The 22,395-nt window shown below is 44.2% G+C and overlaps 1 protein-coding gene across 4 annotated transcripts in view; it reads right to left on the reverse strand.

Moving 5' to 3' along the window:
* immp2l (inner mitochondrial membrane peptidase subunit 2) overlaps positions 1 to 22,395 on the reverse strand; it is a 222,933-nt gene that overhangs the window by 10,333 nt on the left and 190,205 nt on the right. For all 4 annotated transcript variants that reach the window (XM_085464970.1, XM_085464969.1, XM_085464967.1 and 1 more), the window contains one exon: positions 7,267 to 7,369. In XM_085464970.1, the coding sequence (XP_085321096.1) occupies positions 7,267 to 7,369 (103 nt within the window). The remainder of the gene's footprint in view (positions 1 to 7,266; positions 7,370 to 22,395) is intronic.

Here is a 22,395-nt window from a genome sequence, read left to right on the forward strand (position 1 = left end):
TCATTGTTTATTCTCCAGTCACATCACGGAGCTGGAGGCCTCAGCAGCCAATGCTTGCTTCAGAGATGGATACCAGATCTGCAACCACAGTAAGTTGCCATTTTCAAAGTGCCCCATCAGAGCCAGTCTACTTTATGTTGCAAATGCATGCAATCATCATCTCATTGAATCTGATTGTGCTGACGGGGATAAAATGGCAACAACTGCAAATATGTTGCCGTCTACATACAGAGAAAGTGCAAAATGGTAAAGCTGCTCTGCAATCTTCCTTTTCTAAGGAATATAACCAGAATACAACCAGCCGAGTCAGCGTGTCACAGATGATGTCGACACTCTGACTCAGATTTACTGCAACACGTTGGTAAATCTGCAAACCTTCACCAACCTGAGAGTGACGGCGCTCCAACCGACCACGGTGGTTTGGAGAAAGGTCGCCTCCACCAGTACCGTCGCCTCGCCATTAAATTCGGTCACCCAGAGGTTGAGGGTGTTTCTGGGTGACCGCTTTGATTGTACTTGCAAACTCCAACAGCAAAAGATGTTTGAACTTGTTTAAATGTAGTCTTTGGTTGGGCTTAGTCACAACCACAGCTCAGTTATGCTGAATGTAAAAAAACTGAAGCCTTCTTTGAATCGAACACATCAGATGCTGACATCCAGAACCTGCAGGGACTGTTTGTGAAAGGCACCAATCCTCTGCTTCGATTTTGTTGAATATATTAAAGATACGTATCCAAGCAGCCTGAATTAACACGACGCCGTGGGTTGGTTTTCCTCTTTTTGAGTCACTGGTTGCCTTGGCAGTCTGAAATGAGCAAAAACTGATTTTTTCTGATTTTTGAAGTGACGTGCTTCTTATTTAGGTTTTCACAGGTTGACATTCAGCTTGAGGTGCAGAGACTTGCAGACATCAACGGCAGAGATAATTAAAACCGGCGCGCTGACAGCTGAAGATCCGTCCACTCACTGCTGTCCAGCATCGTCCTCGCCGCATCAATTAGATCTGCTTTGCATAAGGGCGAACGCACACACACCAGCAAATGTCATAAGCTTTTAATGATTCCTGTTATCTCTCAAAGCCAGCCTCTATATTTAAAACCATATATACATATGCGGCATTCATCTCCATCTCCAGAATAACCTTTAGAGAGCTCGCGCTCGGGCTGGAGGTGTTATGAGGAGTTGGTTTCAGAGAAAGAAAGCAACGTTTGATTTGACGCAGCAAATTCAACGCTACAGTCTGAGTAACAGGAAGGAAAAGAAACCACCTCACAACAGCTGCGGGTCAAGCTCCAGTTTAATAACATGTGGTAATGAAACAGCTGATTAATATTCATCCGGCTGCAGATGACACTGAGCTGTTATCTGCTAAGGTGAGACAGTGAGGAATTACTAAATTACACACCTGAAAGCTGTGGAGGCAGAGAACCTCCAGGTCAGCACAGATTCATCTTTCTTTTAATCTCAGAAACACGAGGTTGGAAACTTCAAACAAAAACGTTTGTTTTGCACCTTCGCTCCACGATTTGGGTTTGAAGATTCCTTCAACTGGTGACAAAAATCAGGAAAAGTATCCACGCTGGCTTCTTTACGCCAAACATGGTTAAAACATGGCTGCCAAGGTGACACGTAGTTGTTCCTTCCTTTGCTTTATTGATGCTTTCTTTCTTTCGATGCTCTGTTTTTGGCTTATTTGGATATTTGGGTTTTTTTTGTTGATTATTGGATTAGCTTCATTTCTTGGATTCTTTATAACACGTTGCTTCCTTCTTTTCTTACACTGAGATTTTTAAGGCGACGATTGACAAAGACAAGCATGTAGGAGAAAGTGAACGTGCCTAATTTCAGGTTTTTCAGAACAGGAAAATTGAGAATTAATTAAAATGCATTTATATAGAAATTCTTCCTTCTTTTGTTTCTTGGAGGTTTTTCCTTTCAGGATATGTTTTTATTTTTTAGCAGTTTCATGCTTTAGATGGTTTTTTGCTGCCCTCTGCTGTCCCATGACCACTAGCTGTGGTTAGACCAGCGGTCTCCAACCTTTTTTGCACCACGGACCGGTTTATGCCCGACAATATTTTCATGGACCGGCTTTTAAGGTGTCGCGGATAAATACAACAAAATAACGATAAAAACAATAACAAAATAACGCTGAAAACCGATAAAACCCCTGAAAACCATACATTTCACACCTGAGCCTCAACTCTCGCGGCCCGGTACCAAACGACTCACGGGTCCGAGGCCCGGGGGTTGGGGACCGCTGGTTTAGATGACCAGAGTCGGGTTGCTGGGCTCTGTCACTCCGAACCCTGCACAGCGGAGGTGGTTTACTGAACCTGATTCCTCCTGAATGGTTTGGGAGGAGGCTTCTTTGCAGAGTTGGGAACACCTGAGTGACCCCTCCCGGGGAGACATCTGGAGATTTCTGCCTTGAATGCTGCTCCTCAAATGTTTTATGTGGGCAGAAAGTGGACGGGTTAACACTACTGTTTTTAATGAGCCCATTTTTCAATGACTACGACTCTGCTAGTGTTGCAGACAGATTTCAATGGTTTTGAAAACAGAAGAGGAGCTTTGATGGACGATGGTAGCAACAAGCATTCATCAGGTGCTGAACAGAATAATGAGCTCCGCCCAGGTGTTTCCAGGTACACGTCACATTACCGTGACTGAACAACAACGCTGGGCGAGAGACTCAAACGGTTCCTGAACGATGAGAATAAAAAACTTTACAGGTGGCCTGCGTGATGGATGCTCAGGGTTTCTTTAATGGTAACCATTAAAGAAACCATTAAAGTTATTGGTATAGTTTAGACTTTTGTAATTCATCCATAATTTTTTGCTTCACTTGTTTTGATTCTATTTTCTTGGATTTCTCTGTTTTGGTTTCACCTTTTAAAGGCGACCGCCCTAATAATTAACAGCTTTTGTGCTTCGTACTTTCCTACCTTCCTCCGTTGCCTCTACGGTTTGCTGTTTTCCTGATTTTGTCCATCGGGTCCTCCTTTGGGGTCTTCATTAGTCTTATTTTTAATTTCCTTGCTTGTTAGTCGAACATCTCTCAGGTTCTTTGTCTCTGTTGCGTCTTTGTTTTCTTTGTATTTTTCCGGATCGTTGGTCAGTGGCTTCCTTTTGCCGTTCAGCGGTCATGCGCCGAATTCCACGCTGCATCACTTAGTCCCGTAGTCTTTTCTTCTCGGCGCTCTCTCGGCTCATTACTTTCTCTGTTTGTGTCCACATCAGGATTGGCTTTTCAGCTCTGAGAGGAAGAAACCTCAGCATCTGGCTGACTCACCGTATTGATCAACACCCCCCCATCAACTCTCTGCAGATGAATTGCGGCCGTTTCATGCTTTGGGCTCAGTAGAAATCTTATTTATTGCACCTATAAACGCTTTAATAGGCCATACTTCCCACAGCGTGAGATCGACTGACATGAAAGCCTGACTCGTGTTGCATATGCATGAAAATCTCCTCGGTTTCACATTTTACAAAGTTCTGAAAACCAAACAAAGAAAGAACATTTTTAACTTAGCAACAAAAGAATGTGGAGGAAAAAGCTCCATACAGCGCTGCACTCGGACCATATAGTGTATATAGAGGTTGTGGGTGTTTTTCTCTGTTTTGTTTTGGACTATTTCTGATCGACCCGAAGGCTGACTGCATCATCTGCTGCACTGAAAGACTGTGAGGTGGGTGGCAGCGAGGACTGCCAGGCTGACTTTAAAAAGAACATTTTATTCAAATGAGACCTCCTCATTGGAGAGGATACATCCTGAATATAGTCAATTGATTTAGCTGTTCGAGTCTATTTCCTGTGGTATGAATATTTGGTAATAATATGAAACTGTCAGCACATTGTGTTTCATGATACAACACAGCTGAGGCTTCTGCTGCTGTGGCTTTGGCCATTTGGCAGCAATGAAAGGGTAATGTGATTTTAGGGACGAGAACGCCGGTGACGTCTGTCACGAGGGGCAGAAGCTGATGTGTGCTCTTCAACTCTGCAATGAAACATCTACTGACAAAGACCACTGCGCTCACACCACCTTTCTGAGCAGCAGAGAAACGTCTCCAGGCTGGAACAGGCCAGAGCTAGTCTGGAGCAACGACTGGATGTCATCCTTCTGTGCCATTAAGCAGTGACAGACAAATAGCTGTGAAAATGGTGACAGGTGTGGATGAAATAAACACAGGTTGATGTTGTTGTTGACTCTGACGTCAGCAGATTTCTTCAAACGTGCTGAAGAAAGAAAAAAACGGCCACAGCTTTGGACTCTGGGTCTGGCAGAAGCTCCAGTTTCACCCCAGCAAACGAGCAGATGCATCTCAAGCTGCAGAATAACGTGAAGCTACAAATATCTGTAAGATACCACAGCCTCACACCTTTCGCTCTTGTATTTGTCCGTGCAGTGACAGTGTTAGACGATTATATGTAAAAGAAAGTTTTCATGTGACAGTCGAGGGAAAGACTGAGTCCACCCCTGATTCAACAGCTTGTAGCAGCAATAACCTGCAGGGAGGATTTTCTCTGTGGCTTCGTCAGTCTCTCACATCACTGGGGAGGAGTTTTGGTCCACTCTTCTTCATATTCTTTTTCGCCTCATTGAGGTTTGCAGCATTCGTTCATGCACAGCTCTCTGAGCTCTGCAGCAGCTCCGTTCTTCTCTTCTTCGGTCGTTCTGTTGCAGATGCAGTTTTGGAAATATACACCATGCTGGTATGTTCTCCTTAGAGAGAAGACTCTTTCCCCTGAAGCCCTAAACAAGCCATACTTGTTCACTCTTTGCTAACCAGCTTTTGGATTTTTGGAGTTCTTCTGAGTTTTGCACGGTCTGACCTTGGGGTGAATTCTTTGGAACGTCCAGTGCCGTGAAGACTTGCAGCTGAATGTTTTCAATTTGTGAATAATCTCCCTTAGTATTTGTAGACGGCCTTATAATCCTTCCCAAGATCTTTGCTGACATCTTTCCTCCTTGGCTTGGTTCAAACTAGCAAAAGTGCCATAAGTAGTGGTGCTCACACCAACTGATGATCCTTTAATTAAGTGCATTTGTGCATTTAATAAGCAGCACCTGGCTGGTACTGACCTTTAATATTCTTAATTCCTATGGAAGCAGTAAGCGTGCCATTTACTGAGACTGAAAGTTAATAAATACGCTGAACTCACTGTTTAGTACGTTTTACAGAACCATGGACCAGAACAATCCTAAGGCAGGGTTAGGGTTGATTTCAGCTCCTCTCTATCAGCCCATCCCAGCAGCCATGACATCTGGTCAGACCCACTTCATAGCAAAGACGTCTAACAGGATGTCAGAGGCAGCAGTTTGTAAGAAGGAGCTGTAGTTTACACCTTCGTAGGAAATTCTCTGCAGATGATCATCATGTGAATCTAAATTACATTTAGCCACAGACTTCACACTGAAACAGCGGTCTTTAATGAAAAGTTGGAACTGAACGGGCGTTTGCTGGAAATACTGAAAGAAAACTCATAATCTGCAGAAGAGTGGTGTGGTCAGAAACATAATAGGAGAGAGGCACAGCATATTTAAAACTCAGCCTCTCTTTGTAGGGCAGAACAGGTGCCGGTCGTCTCAGGAACAAAGAGGCTCTGCAGAGCTGCTGCTCTATGTGCTCTGGGTTTGAGCTCAGAGGGGATTTCTGCTCAGCTCCTTGGATAGCTTTGCATCAGTGGGAGAGCAGGGCTTTCTGTCTGGCTCTGAATGTGCTGTCCATAGCAAACGACTACTTCTTTGCTGAAAAATTTATCCCGCTCCAACCAACAGGGGAAAAACTACAAATAGCGTGTAGAGAACAGGAGTCAATATCAGACTTTTAACACTCTTCCTGCCCTGGAGAGATGAGCCTGAAACACGGCGTTAATGAAATCTTTATGTGTCTGTCAGGATGAACAAACCAGGTCTGCACAAACATCCTGCTTTGTTAACGTACTTGTCATCTCTGCCGACCACAACAAAACGCTGAAAGATGGCGCCGAAACAAGCCGTCACTCTGGCTTCCCTACGGACTCTGTGACGCTCGGCTCCAGTCAGGAGAGGACCCAGCTCGGATCGGGACAGGGCAGATGAAACCGGGCCCACAGTATGCAGTGCACGTAAAGGAAACATACTGGAGTTATTTATCCGTGGATTCTCCCAAAGCTCCATGTTCCTTCTTTACCGTTTCCCCCAAACAGTACAGTGTGCTGCAGTAATGCCTTGCTCACAGCTTCATTATTTCTCCTTCTGTTTAAGCCATAATAAAGCTTTACACCACATTTATGAACAAAGTGTGAATCTCGACTTTGACAGTGAGATTTTTGCGAGACTTCGGGTCCTCATTAGTCAGGTCTCCATGGCAACGCTGACGTGTGTGTGTGTCTATGAAAAATTTGTTTTCAGGTTCACGTCTGTCCATCAGCCTACTGGGTGAGGAGCTAAAACGCTGCAGAGGGATTTAAAAAACACCTAATTTTAAATAAACGATTGTAAAGGAATTAATTCATTATTAATTATATTAAAGAACATTTCAATCACAGGTTTAATCGAAGCCCAGATTTGGATCCCGCTGAAACATTTTAAACTTGTAGTGTATGCAAGAACACACATATGAACACAAGTATGACGCAGCCTGCACACATCACACCTACAGGAGCTGCTCGACCGTCTCTGCACTCAGTGATGTCTCTGACACACTGTGCAACCAGGTAAAGATGGTGGTTGGTGTATAATTCGGTTTTTTGATGTTTGGGACTGACTGCAGGTAGCTTCAGTGATCAGTGCAGAGGTTTGCTGTCAGGAGGCAACCTTAGTCTAATCTGGAGGGATCATTCAAACAGACTGTTGAAGGTTTGCAGTTAATCAACATCCATTTTATAGAGTCAGACAGATTCCAACACGTAATCCACCAACGGTTTGGACCTGTGCAGGATATACTGGACAAAGGATGATGAAGATGGAGCTGCCAGCAAGGAGGAAAAGAGGAAGCCCTCAGAGGAGGTTCATAGATGCAGTGAAGGAGGCCGTGCAGAGGGTTGGAGTGATTGTGGTGAAATAGAAGTTAAGGAAGAAGAAGTCTCTATCAGGTCATCACAGCAGCTGCAGCATCATCTGCAAAGTCATGTGTTTTTATACTGATGAAGATTAAGAGACGAACCCAATACTGTTTCCTTACTGTGTATCGCAGACTGACTGAAAACTCCTGAACATAGAAGTTGTTTCTACCAAAGGAGGGCATCAGTGTCACTGCAGTGGGATGAGTGCTTACCGGTCCAAAGCTGTTGCTGTCCAGACTGTGGCCGTGATGATCTCCCTCGATCCAGAAGTGACCATCTGGAACTCGAACATAGCGGTTCTTGTAGGCCAGAGTCCTGAAAAGATGGAAAATGAGAGAAACTTCTAAGAAAGCAAGAACTTTGTTTTCAGTCAGACGTTCATTATAAATTCATTCAATTTAATCGAGAAGACATTGTCGAGATGACCTGCTGAAGTTAGGGTTAGGGCATCACAGTGGGAAAGAAAGCTGATGGAGGGAACTCTGAACTTGGCATGGTTGTTGGTGCCAGACAGATTGGTCTGACTGTTTCAGAAACTGCTGATCTGCTGGGATTTTCCCACAAACCCATCTTTAGTGTTTACAGAGGTCAGACTGAAAACAAAAAATCCAGTGAGCCACAGTAATCCAGTAACGTGCCTTGCTAATGTCAGGGGTCAGAGGAGAGTGCCCAGATTGGTTCAAGCTGACAGAAAGGCAGCGGTAGGTCGAATAACAACCAAAGCCTGCAGAAGAGCATCTGTGAGTGCACAACATGTTGAACTTTGAGGCAGAAGTCCACACTGGGTGTCGCTGCTGCCAGCCTAAAGCTGCATTTCAGAGTCTCACCAGAACTGCAAAATAGAAAAGCATTGAAACATCTTTTGAGTCTCGATTTCTGCGGCGACATTCGGACGGTAGGATCAGAGTATGACGTGAACAACATGAGAGCATGGCTCCATCCCGCCTGTATCAGCAGTTCAGGCTGGCCGTGCACTGACTGCAGGAGAGTTTTTCCTGGGTCCCAACTGAGCATAATTTAAACTCCGCAGCCGACCTGAGTAATGTTTCTATGTCCATCTCTTTGTGACCACAGTGAACCATGAGAGGACCACAATTAAACTCCTCAATTCAAACACAGAAATACAACAAAATCAAATGTCGCCATTTATATTCAGACTTCAGGCAGCATTACATTTAATGCAACACCAGCATTGGAAAATTATTACTGTTAAACTGCAGCGATGACAGCAACTACACCCATTTTTACTGATGCATGAAATAAATCAGGTTCCAAGTATTGATGGCAGTGATAATAAAAGAAAGAAATGTTCACCAGAATTATGATGGTTTTGTAATTTCCACTGTTTGTTTTCAGTTCAGTTTAGGGTCAGTTAGTTATTTCAGTTATATATTTATATTTTATCACACCCAGCTTTATTCTTTGATTTAACTTTGGATATCTATGACGACCCGACTCAAAAACAGAACTGACTAGGACTAGGAATGACTAGGAACAAAGCTAGCGGGCTAACTGTAGCCTGCATGATGTTATTTTTTTCAGTCACAATACAGTAAAAATATAATGACAACTACTCACAAGGCAACTATACAGGCTGCCTGGATGGAGGCAAGCTGTCCAACTTGGACTGACTGCAGTCACTCACACTTTCACACTTAAAGTTCATTTACTCTGAATCAGATGATGAGGTTGTAAACTTCAGCCTTTTCCTGTAGTTTTTTCCCAAAACTGACAAAAACAACAAGTGAACCAAGCAAGTCTCTTTAAACCAAATGAGAATGTTTAGTCCACTTATCCGCTCTTTAAGTCTGACGTCATTAGCCGTTTCTGGGTCCAAAGTCAAACGAACACTGCACCATCGCTGAGAGTTACATAATAAATAAAATGATCAGCGTTGCTGCTTTACCAGGTGTAACAATTAAGTTTAACATCCAGGCATCCATGAAAACAGGATTTATGAAGTTTAACAGAGTTAGAAGTTAGCGGAAGTTAGCTCGCTAGCTTCCACCTAAACATGATATAGCATGTTCTGAGTGAGAGGTTTCTGAATAAATTCAAACGTACAGCTCTGCTATCACTTCCAACATAAATGAAGACAGAAAACTAAACAGCAGTGACGTTTGTAGGGTTACTGAAGTTGGGCTAGCTGCTATATAATGATGTGGTAAATGGACTGATTCTTACATGGCGCTAGGGTTGCCAACTCCCTGAAAGATAAATAAGGGACACCTCGTGGCCAGGGCCGGGCGACCCAGTTGTCTTCACCCTTCCCAGTGTGGTGAATTTTCTAGCTCTTTTTTTGTGTGTGAAATTATTTTTTTTAACCATTTGACTTGAATTTGATTTAAGTAGATGTGTATTCTTTGTGATATGAACACATGTGAAACAAATGATCATTTAGCCATTTATTTTTAGCTCAAAATGACAACATTAACACAGTAAAACAGGTCTCTTTCTTAAACAGAAGCCTGTCATGCTTAACTTTTGAGAATATAAGTAAATCTTTCTTTAAAAGAACTCTGTCCTGCTTAACTTAAAATAATAGAAAACAATAGAAAGAAAAACATTCTTGTAACAGTGCACATTTAGTGCATTTAGTACAATTGGCTTAATGCTAATCAGCTGCTCCTGTTTGTAAACCCGCTTGTTCCCATGATTACGCATCATAACTCATCATCATTATTCATCTATGTATTACTTTTATGTATTAGTCATCTATTTGTTGTAATCATCTATCCTTACAGTTGTTTATTACACAAAATAAATTATATTATCACACTTCTGGCCACATAGCGCTGATATTCACTGCACATGCCCATATTAACGTTTTCAAGCCAGGTGTTTTCCTTTTCCCATTTTTCCCTTTCTCTGAACAAACATTGCTGCTCTAATGCTGGGCTCACACTGTGCGGTTTTAGGCCCATTTTGAGCCGATTTTTGAGTGATCGGACCGATTTTGGCCTTCATCGTGCATCGTGTAGTATACGTGGGGTAAGGAGAAGTGATTAACACCTCACGACCAGCTCCCGATCATCAATCGCTTGGTCGGGAGGGTGTCACCGCAGTTTGTCACACTGCTCACGCGCAAACACAAATGTCGGTGAAAAAGACGGAGCAGCACGGCTGTGCAGCGTGTGATCTGGACACAAGCGATGGAGGCACAACTTGTAGAACTTTGGAAAGCTCATCCGAGCCTTTTCGATGTGGCCTCAGAAATTATCACGACACAACAACCGTGAAAATAGTTGGATTTACATGCTGCTCAATCACAGCTGCCTGATCAATGTTTTTCATTAGCAATTTAGCAAAGTTGATGGTGGTGGTGTGCGTGTCTGTGTGAGTGAAAGACAGAGAGAGAGAGAGCGAGCGACAGATTTTCTGTTATAACCTTCATTTTATGGAGGCACAGTGTGAGCACTCAGGAGATAAGATGTACCACAACGTAAGGAGTGCTCTGACACGTTGATAAATATGTTTTTTTCCTTTCTCGCAGTCGATTAGATGAGATGATAAGGCTGTATGAAAAAATGTTCCTATTAAGGGCGGTATAGTGTGAGACTCTGCATCGTGACCTACCAACTTCTAACCCCTGCGAGTCAATCGTGCAGTTTGAGCAGGAGCTGAATAACGTGACTGAAAAAATCGCACAGTGTCTGCCCAGCTTTAGGTGTACTGTCGTCCGAGACTTGCACCGCAGTGTCGGCGTTTGTTTCCCTGTTGGCCATGCTTCTTGTTGTGGTCATCTGTTGTCTTCCGATATTTTCTCCGTAAGCGACCTTTCCTCGACCAATGAGATGAGCGGTAATCTGAATTGTCATACTCGAATTGTCATAAGTGTGCTGTCAGCTCATTGGTCACAAAGCAGGAGAGGGGCTGGGAATTATGTTTTCAAACAAAGCGTTAATTCCATTAACATTTATAGACTACTTTTGATTCTCACTGTATTACGGGACAAAGTGCGTCCCTTATTAGCTCAATACGGGACGTGTACTTTTGTTTCGAAATACGGGACGATTCCGTATTTTAAGGGACGGTTGGCAACCCTACATGGCGCTTTTCTACTCTCCCAGAGTACTCAAAGTGCTGTATACACTCATTCACACTCATACAAGCACTTCTATATTCAAGTGCAATCTAACCAACATTCACACAACTTGGGGTTAGAAACTTGCCCAAGGATAATTTGGCATGCAGACTGGGGAAGCCAAGGATCGAACAACCAACCTTCCAATCAGTAGCTGATCTGCTACGTGATCGCTAGCGACACAGCTATGTTAGCATAAACACACTGAAGCCTGCAGGATGAACACCAACTTTTTTCCACTGGATAAAAGTTAACGTGAGGGTTCCTGATGGTTAGAGACAAATGCAATCGCATGGCAGGATGCTGTAAATGGACCAAACTTCAGTCAGGAGAACAACTGAGATAATCCATCCACAATACGAGGTTAGTCATTCATATACTGCTACATGGGCTGGAGTTACATCATAAGGGTTTAAAAACTGAGCTTTAAAATGAAGAGCGATGATAAAAACTGAGAGAAGCCGACAGTGATCACTGACTGTTTTGAGGGGCTTGTTCAGATTAAATAGAAAAAGATACAAAACATTAAAACATGTTAAAAACACAACAGCCTTAAAAAACGTAGGGTAGTTTGGGCTGGAAGCAGGATTCATACGTCATCACTTAAAGACCGGAGTGGCCAGATTGCATTAATTCTACTGCTAGCTGCTATTCCACACTTACCGTTTGTGTACTCTGCACATATATGGTACCTGTTGTATCTCAGATTGCAAAACACACCCAACTACAGGAGGGCGCTTAGCTCAAATTGCAGCATACACCTGGTAGCTGTGTTGGATTGAGGTTGGATCACATTCACAACATAAACAAACTGCTCTGGAGTTCATTTGAAACCTGATCGAGATGTGTTTTTGGTTCACACCAGAACAACTGTAAACTGATAATTGCTGTGTCTTATCATCATTTCATTGCCTTAGTGATGCACTAAAGTCACTCTGATGACTGCAGCTGACTGCGAGTTGTCCGAGACCTGGTCCTCATCTTCAAAGGTAACATGGATGCAAGTTGTTTGCACACGGTTGGAATCATTTTGATTGTGTTACGGTCTCTAACTGTAGCATTAGCTAATGTTAGTGGTGTTGCTGGTATATCTCCAAAAGTTGATTCTGTTCATCTGGACGTAGCGTTTTGTGGGAGAAACATTTCATCACTCATCCAAGTGACTTCTTCAGGCTCAGCTGACTGCAGGTTTCAATCTTATAAACAGGACATTTGCATAATGAGTGAAACCAGCCCACTGAAGGAGCAATGGGCTGGGAGGGCAGTTCCTTAATCTTAATTATGCAAATTCTCATGACCATTGATCAACAACCACTGATCAATGGCCATGAGTCCCATTCACAGAGAGTTGGGGAATGGCTACAATCACAAGTGCATTTTCTGCTTTTAGCATGTTTCAGACTTTTTGTATTGTGCTTTTAATCTTAACAGTTTCTGGAAACCAAACAGGAGCTCACAAAATGATCTCCAGCGGTAAACTGATCAAAGTGTTCATGTGGGAAGACAAAAAAAAGAAGATGAAAATCAGGAGAGAATAGCCGTTAACGTTTTCATTGACGGTGGATCAAATTATCGCCTTCATTTCATTATCCTTAATCATCAGCCTCCAAATCATCTCCTGCAGCGTCACTTCCCTCCGTCACCTTATCGCTCAAACAAAGATCTGATCAGAGGATTCAGCCTAACAGAGGTGGTGGAGGGGGGCGGTGCTCATCTCGTCCTGCAGCCGCTTCAGTTAGCTCGTCGCGTTTATGAGGAGAAGGTCCGACGCCCTTCATCATCCCTCTGGACTGTTACGAGGCTGTTCCAGCCCTGATTTATCATCCAGCTTGGGAACATTGTGAATTATAGCCTCAGTGACTTTTTAAATGGAAATTTGTCTGCAATTCCTCACGCGTGTGTGTGTGTGTGTGTGTAGGTTGGTCCTGCAGGCTGACAAAAGAGGCCTTGGATACATAAATATTGATTTAGCCATAGCAGCTGAATTTACTGACTCGCAAAGGAAAAGAAATAAGAGAAAACAAGCTGGGACCTTTTTGCAGAAATAAAAAGGTTGCAGTTTATATGACACCAATTCTCTGCTACATTTGATAAGGAATGAGTATGAAATCTTTAACGAACCAAGGACAATTGAGTTTACTGCATTTAGTCTTTCATTCGACTCAGCTTGGTGTGCTGTGGTGATGAATCAGAGCTACAAGAAAAAGAAATCATCATCATTTGTGGTTTAAAAATCCGTCCCAGCAGTTATTTTTTGATGAAATGTAAATTTTCTAATTAACTTTTTTTCCATTAACATGCCCGCCGTGCTTCTACATCAATTAGTGCGTTCTCCACGTGCACCTTTCAAGTGAGTAAAAAGGTGCGACCTTGATGTTATCTCCACAGCGAAATTAGCAGCAGAGCTGTGGCCTCCCACTCTGTTTTTAATATCTTTAGTGCCTTTGAGCAGAATTTCATAGAAAACCTAGAGAAAGCTGCGTCTTAATAATCCCAGTTTGGGAAAATGCTGCATTAGAAGCACTCGCAGCTACACCGACTGAGCTTTTACAGTTAAAGTGCTTCACAAGTAAACTTACTTTCATATCTGTCGGTGTCTGGTTTTCTTTGAGGTCTTTCTGGATTACAAAAGAAAATAATATGCATAATGTAAAAGGTATTTTACTGCTACAAAGGCTCTCCCAGAGAGACGAAGAACATGCATTTTATAAATATACATATAACTGGATAAATGCTGCATAAGAATCTCTCAGAACTGACGGAGCTTACTGCACTGGCTTTGAGCTCTTTGAGTAAAAGCGTAACATATAGAGTCATGTGGAAGTCTTCTCATGTTATGAGTACGTGTTTGACTGATCCTGTTGTTATAGCTGTGTGCCGTAGTTTGTCATGTATGCATCATGTGGTGTGTTATGTAGTTTGTGTACGGACCAAATCTGGGGGGGATGCTGCAACAGTCTCCATGCTGCAGAGAATGCACTGTGGATAGTAACGGCTGCATGGTGAGGATTGCTTTTGATTTCTCAAGCACATTTAACACCATCCATCCAAGTCTCCATCCACTCATAACGAGCACGAGCGTCAGGGTGATCCTGGGCTTTCATGATACCTTTGAACTGGTCTTTTTCCAGAGTGGAAAGATTATACAGCATACATCTTTAATGACTTTAAGAAAAACTGTTTGGGGTTTTCTCTGATCCCCACGGGTCAAAGGTATACATATAGGCTCAGATATATACATATATGCCCACTAATATATGGTTAAATAACTCTTAGCAAGTTGCTCCTCAACCAGACGTTTTTGGTACCCATCAACATCATCCCAGCATAATCCAGTCTCATATTTTTCCACTCTTCGTAGCAGAATTGGAAAACTGTCACTAAACTGTCCACGTTTCAGCCATCTAGCTGTTGATTTGAGAAGTTGAAGAATTTAGATTCATTATTCCATCCACTGTGGCTAATGTACCAGGACCACTGGCAGATACTACCGCCACCATGTTTGACAGCTGTTGCACTGTTCTTAGGTTGAAAGTCTCATCTTTACTCCTCCAAACATACTTCTTGTCTTTGTGGCCACATAGCTCAGTCTTGGTCATGTCTGAAAACCGTACATGGACAACTGCAAAAGTTTTGATTTTGTAGCTTCTGTCTTTGTTGGCACCCTCTCAGTCAATGGAGATGCAAAACTGGCCTCACTGTTGATGCAGGTGTTCCAGCAGTTTCCAGTTCAATTCAATTTTACTTATACAGCACCAAACCACAAACGCCTCAAGGTGCTTTATATTGTAAGGTAGACCCTACAGAGAAAACCCAACAATCATATGACCCCTATGAGCAAGCACTTTGGCGACAGTGGGAAGGAAAAACTCCCTTTTAACAGGAAGAACCAGGCTCAGGGAGGGGCGGGGCCATCATGGAAGGCTTGAGCCTCGGTGGTTCCTTAACATCCTAACCAATTTCCTCAAACCTGAGATGAACAGTTTGGGTCTTCTTACAGACCTCAGTAAAGCAGTGACACACCTAAATAACTTGCACTAACATACAGTTGTTGAACTGATGATCTTGAAATCTGCAATTGTTTAGAAATGGATCAGAGAGACTTTGCTAACGTGTTTAAATCTGGTGTAAATCTTGTGCAATCCTTCCACACTGGAACAGTTCAAAGAAATCATAAAAGCTCAAGGTTACCCTGACATTCATGCTTGTGATGAAGGGGTTACATGAAGAGGATGTGGAATCTTCAATACCCCGCATCCAGACTGACAGCTAGACAACAAGTAGCTCCAACTTTCAGAAGAAGGAACTGCTCTCAGAGCTGGAGATCGACAATGTACAACACAAATGCTACAGCAAGGGGGGGGGGGGGGACATCAGGTCATTCTGGGTGTCTCTCATCTACTAGCATTTCTACTAACGTCTCATCAATGGGTGCTAACTGAAGGCCAGACAGTCCTGATCCCCGAGGATCATCTACCAAGGTGATGCCCTGTCCCCACTGTCGTTCTCCGTAAGCCTGAACCCCCTCAGACTACGGAGTGGAGCAGTTGTCAGCCACCTCCTCTACATGGATGACATCAAGCTGTATGCCAAGAGTGAGCGAGACATCACATCATCCACACCGGCAGGATATACAGCAATGATACTCAGACTGGAGACGTGTAGTCGGATAATAACAAAGAGAGGGAAAGTAGTCAAAACCGAGGCGCTCAAACTACCAGAAGGCAACATCGCAGACATCGAGGACAGATACAAGTACCTGGGGATCCCGCAGGCAAATGGGAACCATGAAGAGGCCGCTAGGAAAGCTGTAACCCAGACCCAGCACCCTGAGACTGTATAATAAATGGAAGGAATGAGGCCGGGAACTGATAAGTGTCAGTACCACTGTTGAAGATGAGACAACATCCACGAGTACATCAGGAAGATGCCCACAACCGACCGAGTGCTCAGTGAATACCTCAGACAACAGAAACTCAAGAAAGAGGAGGAAGGAGAGGAGCCATCATGGAAGGACAGGCCCCTGCACGGTATGTACCACCGGCAGATAGAGGTGGCTGACATCCAGAAGTCCTACCAGTGGCTGGACAAAGCTGGACTGAAAGACAGCACAGAGGCACTAATCATGGCAGCACAAGAACAAGCTCTGAGCACAAGATCCATAGAGGCTGGGGTCTATCACACCAGGCAAGACCCCAGGTGCAGGCTGTGTAAAGATGCCCCAGAGACAATCCAGCACATAACAGCAGGGTGCAAGATGCTAGCAGGAACATCTGTGCCGAGTATGGCCTGGAAGTCCTGAGGTCAAAATCAGACATGCACCCTAGGGTGGTGGAGAATGACTGTGTCTAAGATCCTGTGGGGTATATCTTGCTGTGGTCTGCTGGGGGGAAGGAGGGGGGGGCATCTGAGCTGGTAACACCGACAGACTGAACAAACTGATGAGGAAGGCGGGCTCTTTGATTGGCTGCAAACCGGACACTTCTGTTGCTGAACAAGCTGTTATCCATCATGGATCATGCTGACACCCTCTGCACCACTTACTGGACAGGCAGCTGTGTCCAGTGTGTTCGTGGGGTAACTGCCTCATCTCACAGAATGAACAACTCCACCCAGCATGACATCCTGGTTCCTGCTGTGGGAGTGAGTTGCTCCAAAGTTTCCTGGAGTAAGTTTTAGTGGTGGAAACTCGAAGAGAGAAAACAGGCACCCAAAATAAAGAGATCTGACTCAGACCGTCCAATTTACCTGGTAACTGAGACACAAAGTCAGAAAAGAATCATATGTACCAAACAATCACACAACTGCTTGAGAAAAGCATGATCACAGAGTCCATTCATGCTCAAAATGATCTCATCCTCATCTAAAATATCTCATATTTTGGCTTTGTGACTCACACACAGCTCCAACAAGCCTGTGATCCACTTAGTTTTTTTTAATAACAGAGCTTCAGAAGTCTTCCGGCGTGTCCCCAGACTAACCTGAGACGGACAGGACACACTCGCCCCAAATGTACTTATCCACAGAGAAATGACAAAAAGAGCGCAGAGTGACGCCACAGACGCCTCGAAGAGCTTCCAGATGCTACAAACTGCCTCATCATCACTGTGTGAACACAGCAGTGGATTTTTCACCGGCTCTTCTCCACAGAGGGCTGGTGTGCGTCACTAAGATGATGAGGGAGATGTTCCACTCACACACAGTCACATTTTTACTGTGACACACACACACCTCCTTCCATCAGTGTTAACAGCAGCTGATGGATGTTACAGCAGAGGTTGGGAGGAGTTTAATGAGGCCGAGGTGGACAGCTGCTGAGAGATCCACACGGTCAGGTAAACCTGCTGCCTGCGCTCCTCAAGGCCAGTTCAGATGATTAGGTGTTTGGACCGGACACGTCGATAACGATCATTACATCTCCATCTGTTCATGCAGGGAAATTCCAGTGCTAATAAAGTTTTCCACTAATTTTCCCTCCTAACGAGTCCGCGTGTCTGCTCTATGATTTCTGACATCGGCTGTCAGACACTACAGACACGGCTCAGCATAATTGGATGGAAATATGTGCACTGAGAGATTTACAGGTGGGTCTCAGCATGTATGGATTCCTGAACTGTCCTGTGTAAAGATCAAACCGAGTACTAAAGCTGCCAGAGACACAGGATTAGCTCTTTCTGGAAGTACTTCTGATAAAAACATATGAACTCTGAAAGCTGGTGCTAAATTCATGCAGCTCTGAACAATATTTCATACAAATAAATACTGATAATTAGACGTGCTTTCAGAATATTTACCGATTCTAACTTCACTGTAGATGTTATGTAAACATAAATGGTTGTTTCTCTCTGTTAGCACTGCAATACACTGGTGACCTATCCCAGGTGTACTCGACCTGGGCGCCCACTTCCGATTACAAGGTGACAGCACGGGTTGGCTGGCTGGAACCGGTCTCTACTCACAGACAGACCGGCAAAGGTTTGCTGATAACTGCAAACATATTTCGACCTATCAGAGTCAGTCTGCACCGACGACTGTGACTCGTCTGCGCTGCAGTTCTCAGCTCGTTGCATTCTCATTATAAAAGCAAAGTTGCTGAGCTCCTTTGTCATTCTGCAGTTGATTCTCCTCTTTCAGAGCTGCTTTAATTCTTGATGTTGCAGATTCAACAAGGAAGCATTCCTCAGAGATTTTGGTCCGTGATGACGTCACACAGTCACTGATAATGAAAATCTCCCATAAAATCACATCTTAAAGGCGCTCTACTGCAGCGGTCACCAACCTTTTTTGCCGGTTTATGTCCAACAATGTTTTCACGGACCGACCTTTAAGGTGAGATTATTGTAAGATTTATTCATAACACACGGGAAAAGACCCAGGGAAACTGAGTTAACGATAAAAACCCTGAAAAACTAAAATTTCACACCCGAGCCTCAACTCGGTACCAAACAACTCACGGACCAGTACCGGTCTTTGGCCCAGGGGTTGGGGACCGCTGCTCTACTGGACTGAGATCTGTGCCTGTGGAAGTAATGTGGGTACAGGGAACTCATCGTTATGTTCTATGCACAAGATAGTCTGCGGCGCGGTGTGTTATCCATCAGAAGGAGGAGGAGGGATGCACATGGTCAGCAACAACACTCGGGTAGGCTGTGGAGTTCTGAGCGCCCCGGTGTGTACCAGGAAGATATCCCCACACCATCACACCAGCAGCAGCCTGACCTGTTGACGAGGGGCAGGATGGAGCCAAGCTTTCATGCTGTTTAAACCAAACTCTGCTCCTACTATCTGAAGCTCGCACGCAACGTGTTTCCATTATGGGATCGTGTGAACTGTTTCCTGTTTCCTGTTCTTAGCCGACAGCAGCGGTCTCAGTGTGCTCTTCTGCTGCTGTAGTCCATCTGCTTTGAGGTTGCTGCCATGTGATTGGCTGTTTAATGTACCAAATAAAGTAAAGCTGTCGACGAAGAATTAAAATGAATCAGCGTAAACACAAAAGAGGACGATCTTTAGCTCGTGTGATGATCAGAGTATCGATCAAAGGTTTTGGCAGACTTCTCAAACTGTCGTACTGCACAGTACTGCTAAAATCATCCAGCGTGTATATCATCTCCATCTCCTGATTCAGATGGTAACATCACACATGCAGCACCCACATGATGCATCAGGTCACATCAGCTAACTGTGACACAGAAAGCGACCGCGCTCTGACAGGCAGCACGCGCCAGCCTGGCAACCAGCAAACACCATAGCGAGACCCTGCAGCAGCGCGCCAGACACTGAGAGGAAGTGGCAGATCGTACCGCCGCGTTCACGTATCATAACACGCCATCGTCATGTGATTCAACCTGGCAGCTGTTGGAGTCAGACGCCTCTGTGCAAATTACAGGTCACCTGCTGGTGATGGGATGAATAATTAACCAGCCTGTGATGGGTTTCATATCAGAGGCGGCGCTGATGACGCTCAGCCCGTACCACCCTATCAGGTCAGCATGAATCACAGCTGAGCCCAGAAACGCCCGCCACATAGAAACAACAGCTTCACAGACTCGCCCCCGAACAGCCCACGCTGCTCGTAAATCTCCCGTTGGTGCTGTCAGGACACACAAAGTGCGACCTGTGGCCTGCTGCAGGAGAATCGGCGGATCTGAATTAATAGCAGCACATCAATAAAGTTTATTTGTCTGTTAAAGCTTTAAAGGTCTCCTTCCAGCAGGAAGCACTGACATGAAGAGTCGCTCCAGCTCCAACCAAGCGATTCACACAATAACACCTTAAATAATGTCTTCATACGGGAAAGAAGTCTTTCATTTGCACATAGAAAGCTCACGAGTCCTTCAGCAGATTAAACAGCAGATGAACCTTTATGGACCAAACAACCAACACCCTCATATGTTTGGAAGACACTCGAGGTTAAAGGGCAAATTTACAACTAAAAGTCACCATGCTCACTGTCCTTGTTGCAGGAAGTGCAGAATGGTGAGATTGGCTTTACTCTGACAGAGAACCAATCACGAACATGGTGTTGGTCAAAATGCTGAAGTAGAAGCTCAAAAATGAGACTTTACTGACCACCTTTTACATTTGTAACATGCTTCATAGCTGTCTGTCCATTTTAAAGCAGATGCCACATTTTAGGTTTAAGTGCCATTATTTTTCCATCCAATCAAATGTGTATCCTGGTCTCTTCCTATGCTGAAACAGGAGGCATCCTATCCTATCAAATCACCTCAAATGTTTTAAACACCATGGATCTCATTCTGTTCAGTCAATACTCGTGCTCGTGATCGGGGTAAGTAAATAATTCATTAGCTTTGGTGCTACGATGCTCCACCCGATCTTCTCTTCTCATGAACAACATAAACTTCTTGACTCTAGGTGGCGACTTAATGTGGACTTTTCCAGCTTTTCAATTTTGGCCGTCTGGATCTTGGTGTTCAGAAACCAGACATGAAATTCTAATTTTAATAACAGGAGGAGGCTCATTCACACCGATATCTCTGTTATCATCAGTAGTGGTATACCATGGTCCTTTAACAGGAGTAAATTAAGAAACACAAGCACATTATAAGCTCTCATCGAGGAGTCCTGCAGCAATTTTCCAAAAGATAAGAAAGCCATAATAAATTCCCATCATGTTGGGGGAGGAACTTTCAAAATTCAGCATTGCCCTACCTGCAGAAAACTCATCTTCAAAGAAATAATAAAATAATTATTAACCATAAACAAACCTCTTAAGATTACTTTAATTAACAGGGGCTGAAAGTTGAACCAAAATAAATCTAAAATCAAATAAACCCTCGTTTGGATCCCCCCACTACAGGGGGATCTGGGAAGGTCCAACTGGTCTCCCTTCTTAAAGATGGGAACCACCATCCCAGATCTCCACGCAATGTTGTAGCGGCGTGTCAACCAAGACAGCCGACAACATCCAGAGCCTTTAGGGACCCAGGGTGAATCATTCACTCCAGGGACCAAGCAGCTGTTTAACTGCCTCAATGTTGGTTCTGTTGGCTTCATCAGGTGGTGGCCTCTAGATCGCACTGGAGTGGGTAGCAGTTGAGTGTGAAGCGGCATGAATGAGAATTAGCACCTCCAAGTCTGAGGCCTGGTTCTCAACTGCAAATGGGTGGAGTGCCCACTCTGGGTGGAGGAGTTTAGGCATCTCTGGGTCTTGTGGGGAGCGAGAAATCGACAGATGGATTGGTGAAGTGGCTGCAACGATACGTAAGCTGTGCCGGGCTGTTGTGCTGACGAGAGCTGCAAAGTTGTTGATTTAGCGGTTGATCTATGTCCCCACCCTCACCTGTGCTCAACTCAGCTCTGACCGAAAGAACGAGATTATTGTGGCGAATCCACTTAGCCAAAAAATGGATCGGACATCAATTGTAGAAACGAGTCTTTATATAAGGCTTCAAAAAGGGGAATGTACAACAAATAAACTGCTCGACATCAGAGCAACATATAATGGCTTCCCGAAACTTTCCTTGCTAGCTAAAACCTGAGTAACTTTCATCTACCACAAAGGATTCTGGGAAACGCAGTTTTCTAATGAAATACCTTTTAAATGCTCAATTTTAGCAGAAAATTAAATCTATAATTAACAGCTCTCACTAAACATGTGGCTAACACTTAAATCACTTACAAAATAACCAAAATGCTGTTATCAAACAAAAATCTGCGATAAAGTTACAACAGAGATTGAATTGGCGCAAATCAGCTTCCTCTGAAGGGTAGCTGGGCTCTCCTTAGAGACGGGGTGAGGAGTGGTACTCCAATAATCACACAACTGGCATAGTAACTCCAACTTTAATGGTCGCCTTCTTTTGTACAACCACAGAAAAAACGGACCCTCCAAACTTCTCCACCCCCTTTCCCGCCTGCGCGTAGCCATGCCCCACCCCCACTGGACACTTGCGCAGTAGGACACATACATCTTAACAAGGAGTTCAATCATTTGGGAGAGACTCAGAGTAGAGATGCTACAGAGGAGCCAGCTCTGGTGGTGGTTTGGGCATGTCGAGTTAGGAGGTGGTCCTGGGGTTGGCACAGGACACACTTGACAGATTATGTCTCTCGGCTGACCTGGTAACGCCTCGGTGTTGCTGTGGATAAGCTGGCGGAGGTGACTGGGAAGAGGCAAGTCTGGGCTGCTCTGCTTAGGCTGCTGCACCTGAGCCCAGGTGAGCAGTAAAAAAATTAAATAAACAACAGATAAATTGGTGTAATACGAGCACATTTTGGGGCGTAATTTTAGCTC

Source organism: Copadichromis virginalis, linkage group LG7 (assembly GCF_057382275.1).
Source record: "Copadichromis virginalis isolate Kocher_CV1m ecotype Utaka linkage group LG7, C_Virginalis_male_GT1.1, whole genome shotgun sequence".
Lineage (NCBI taxonomy): Eukaryota > Metazoa > Chordata > Actinopteri > Cichliformes > Cichlidae > Copadichromis > Copadichromis virginalis.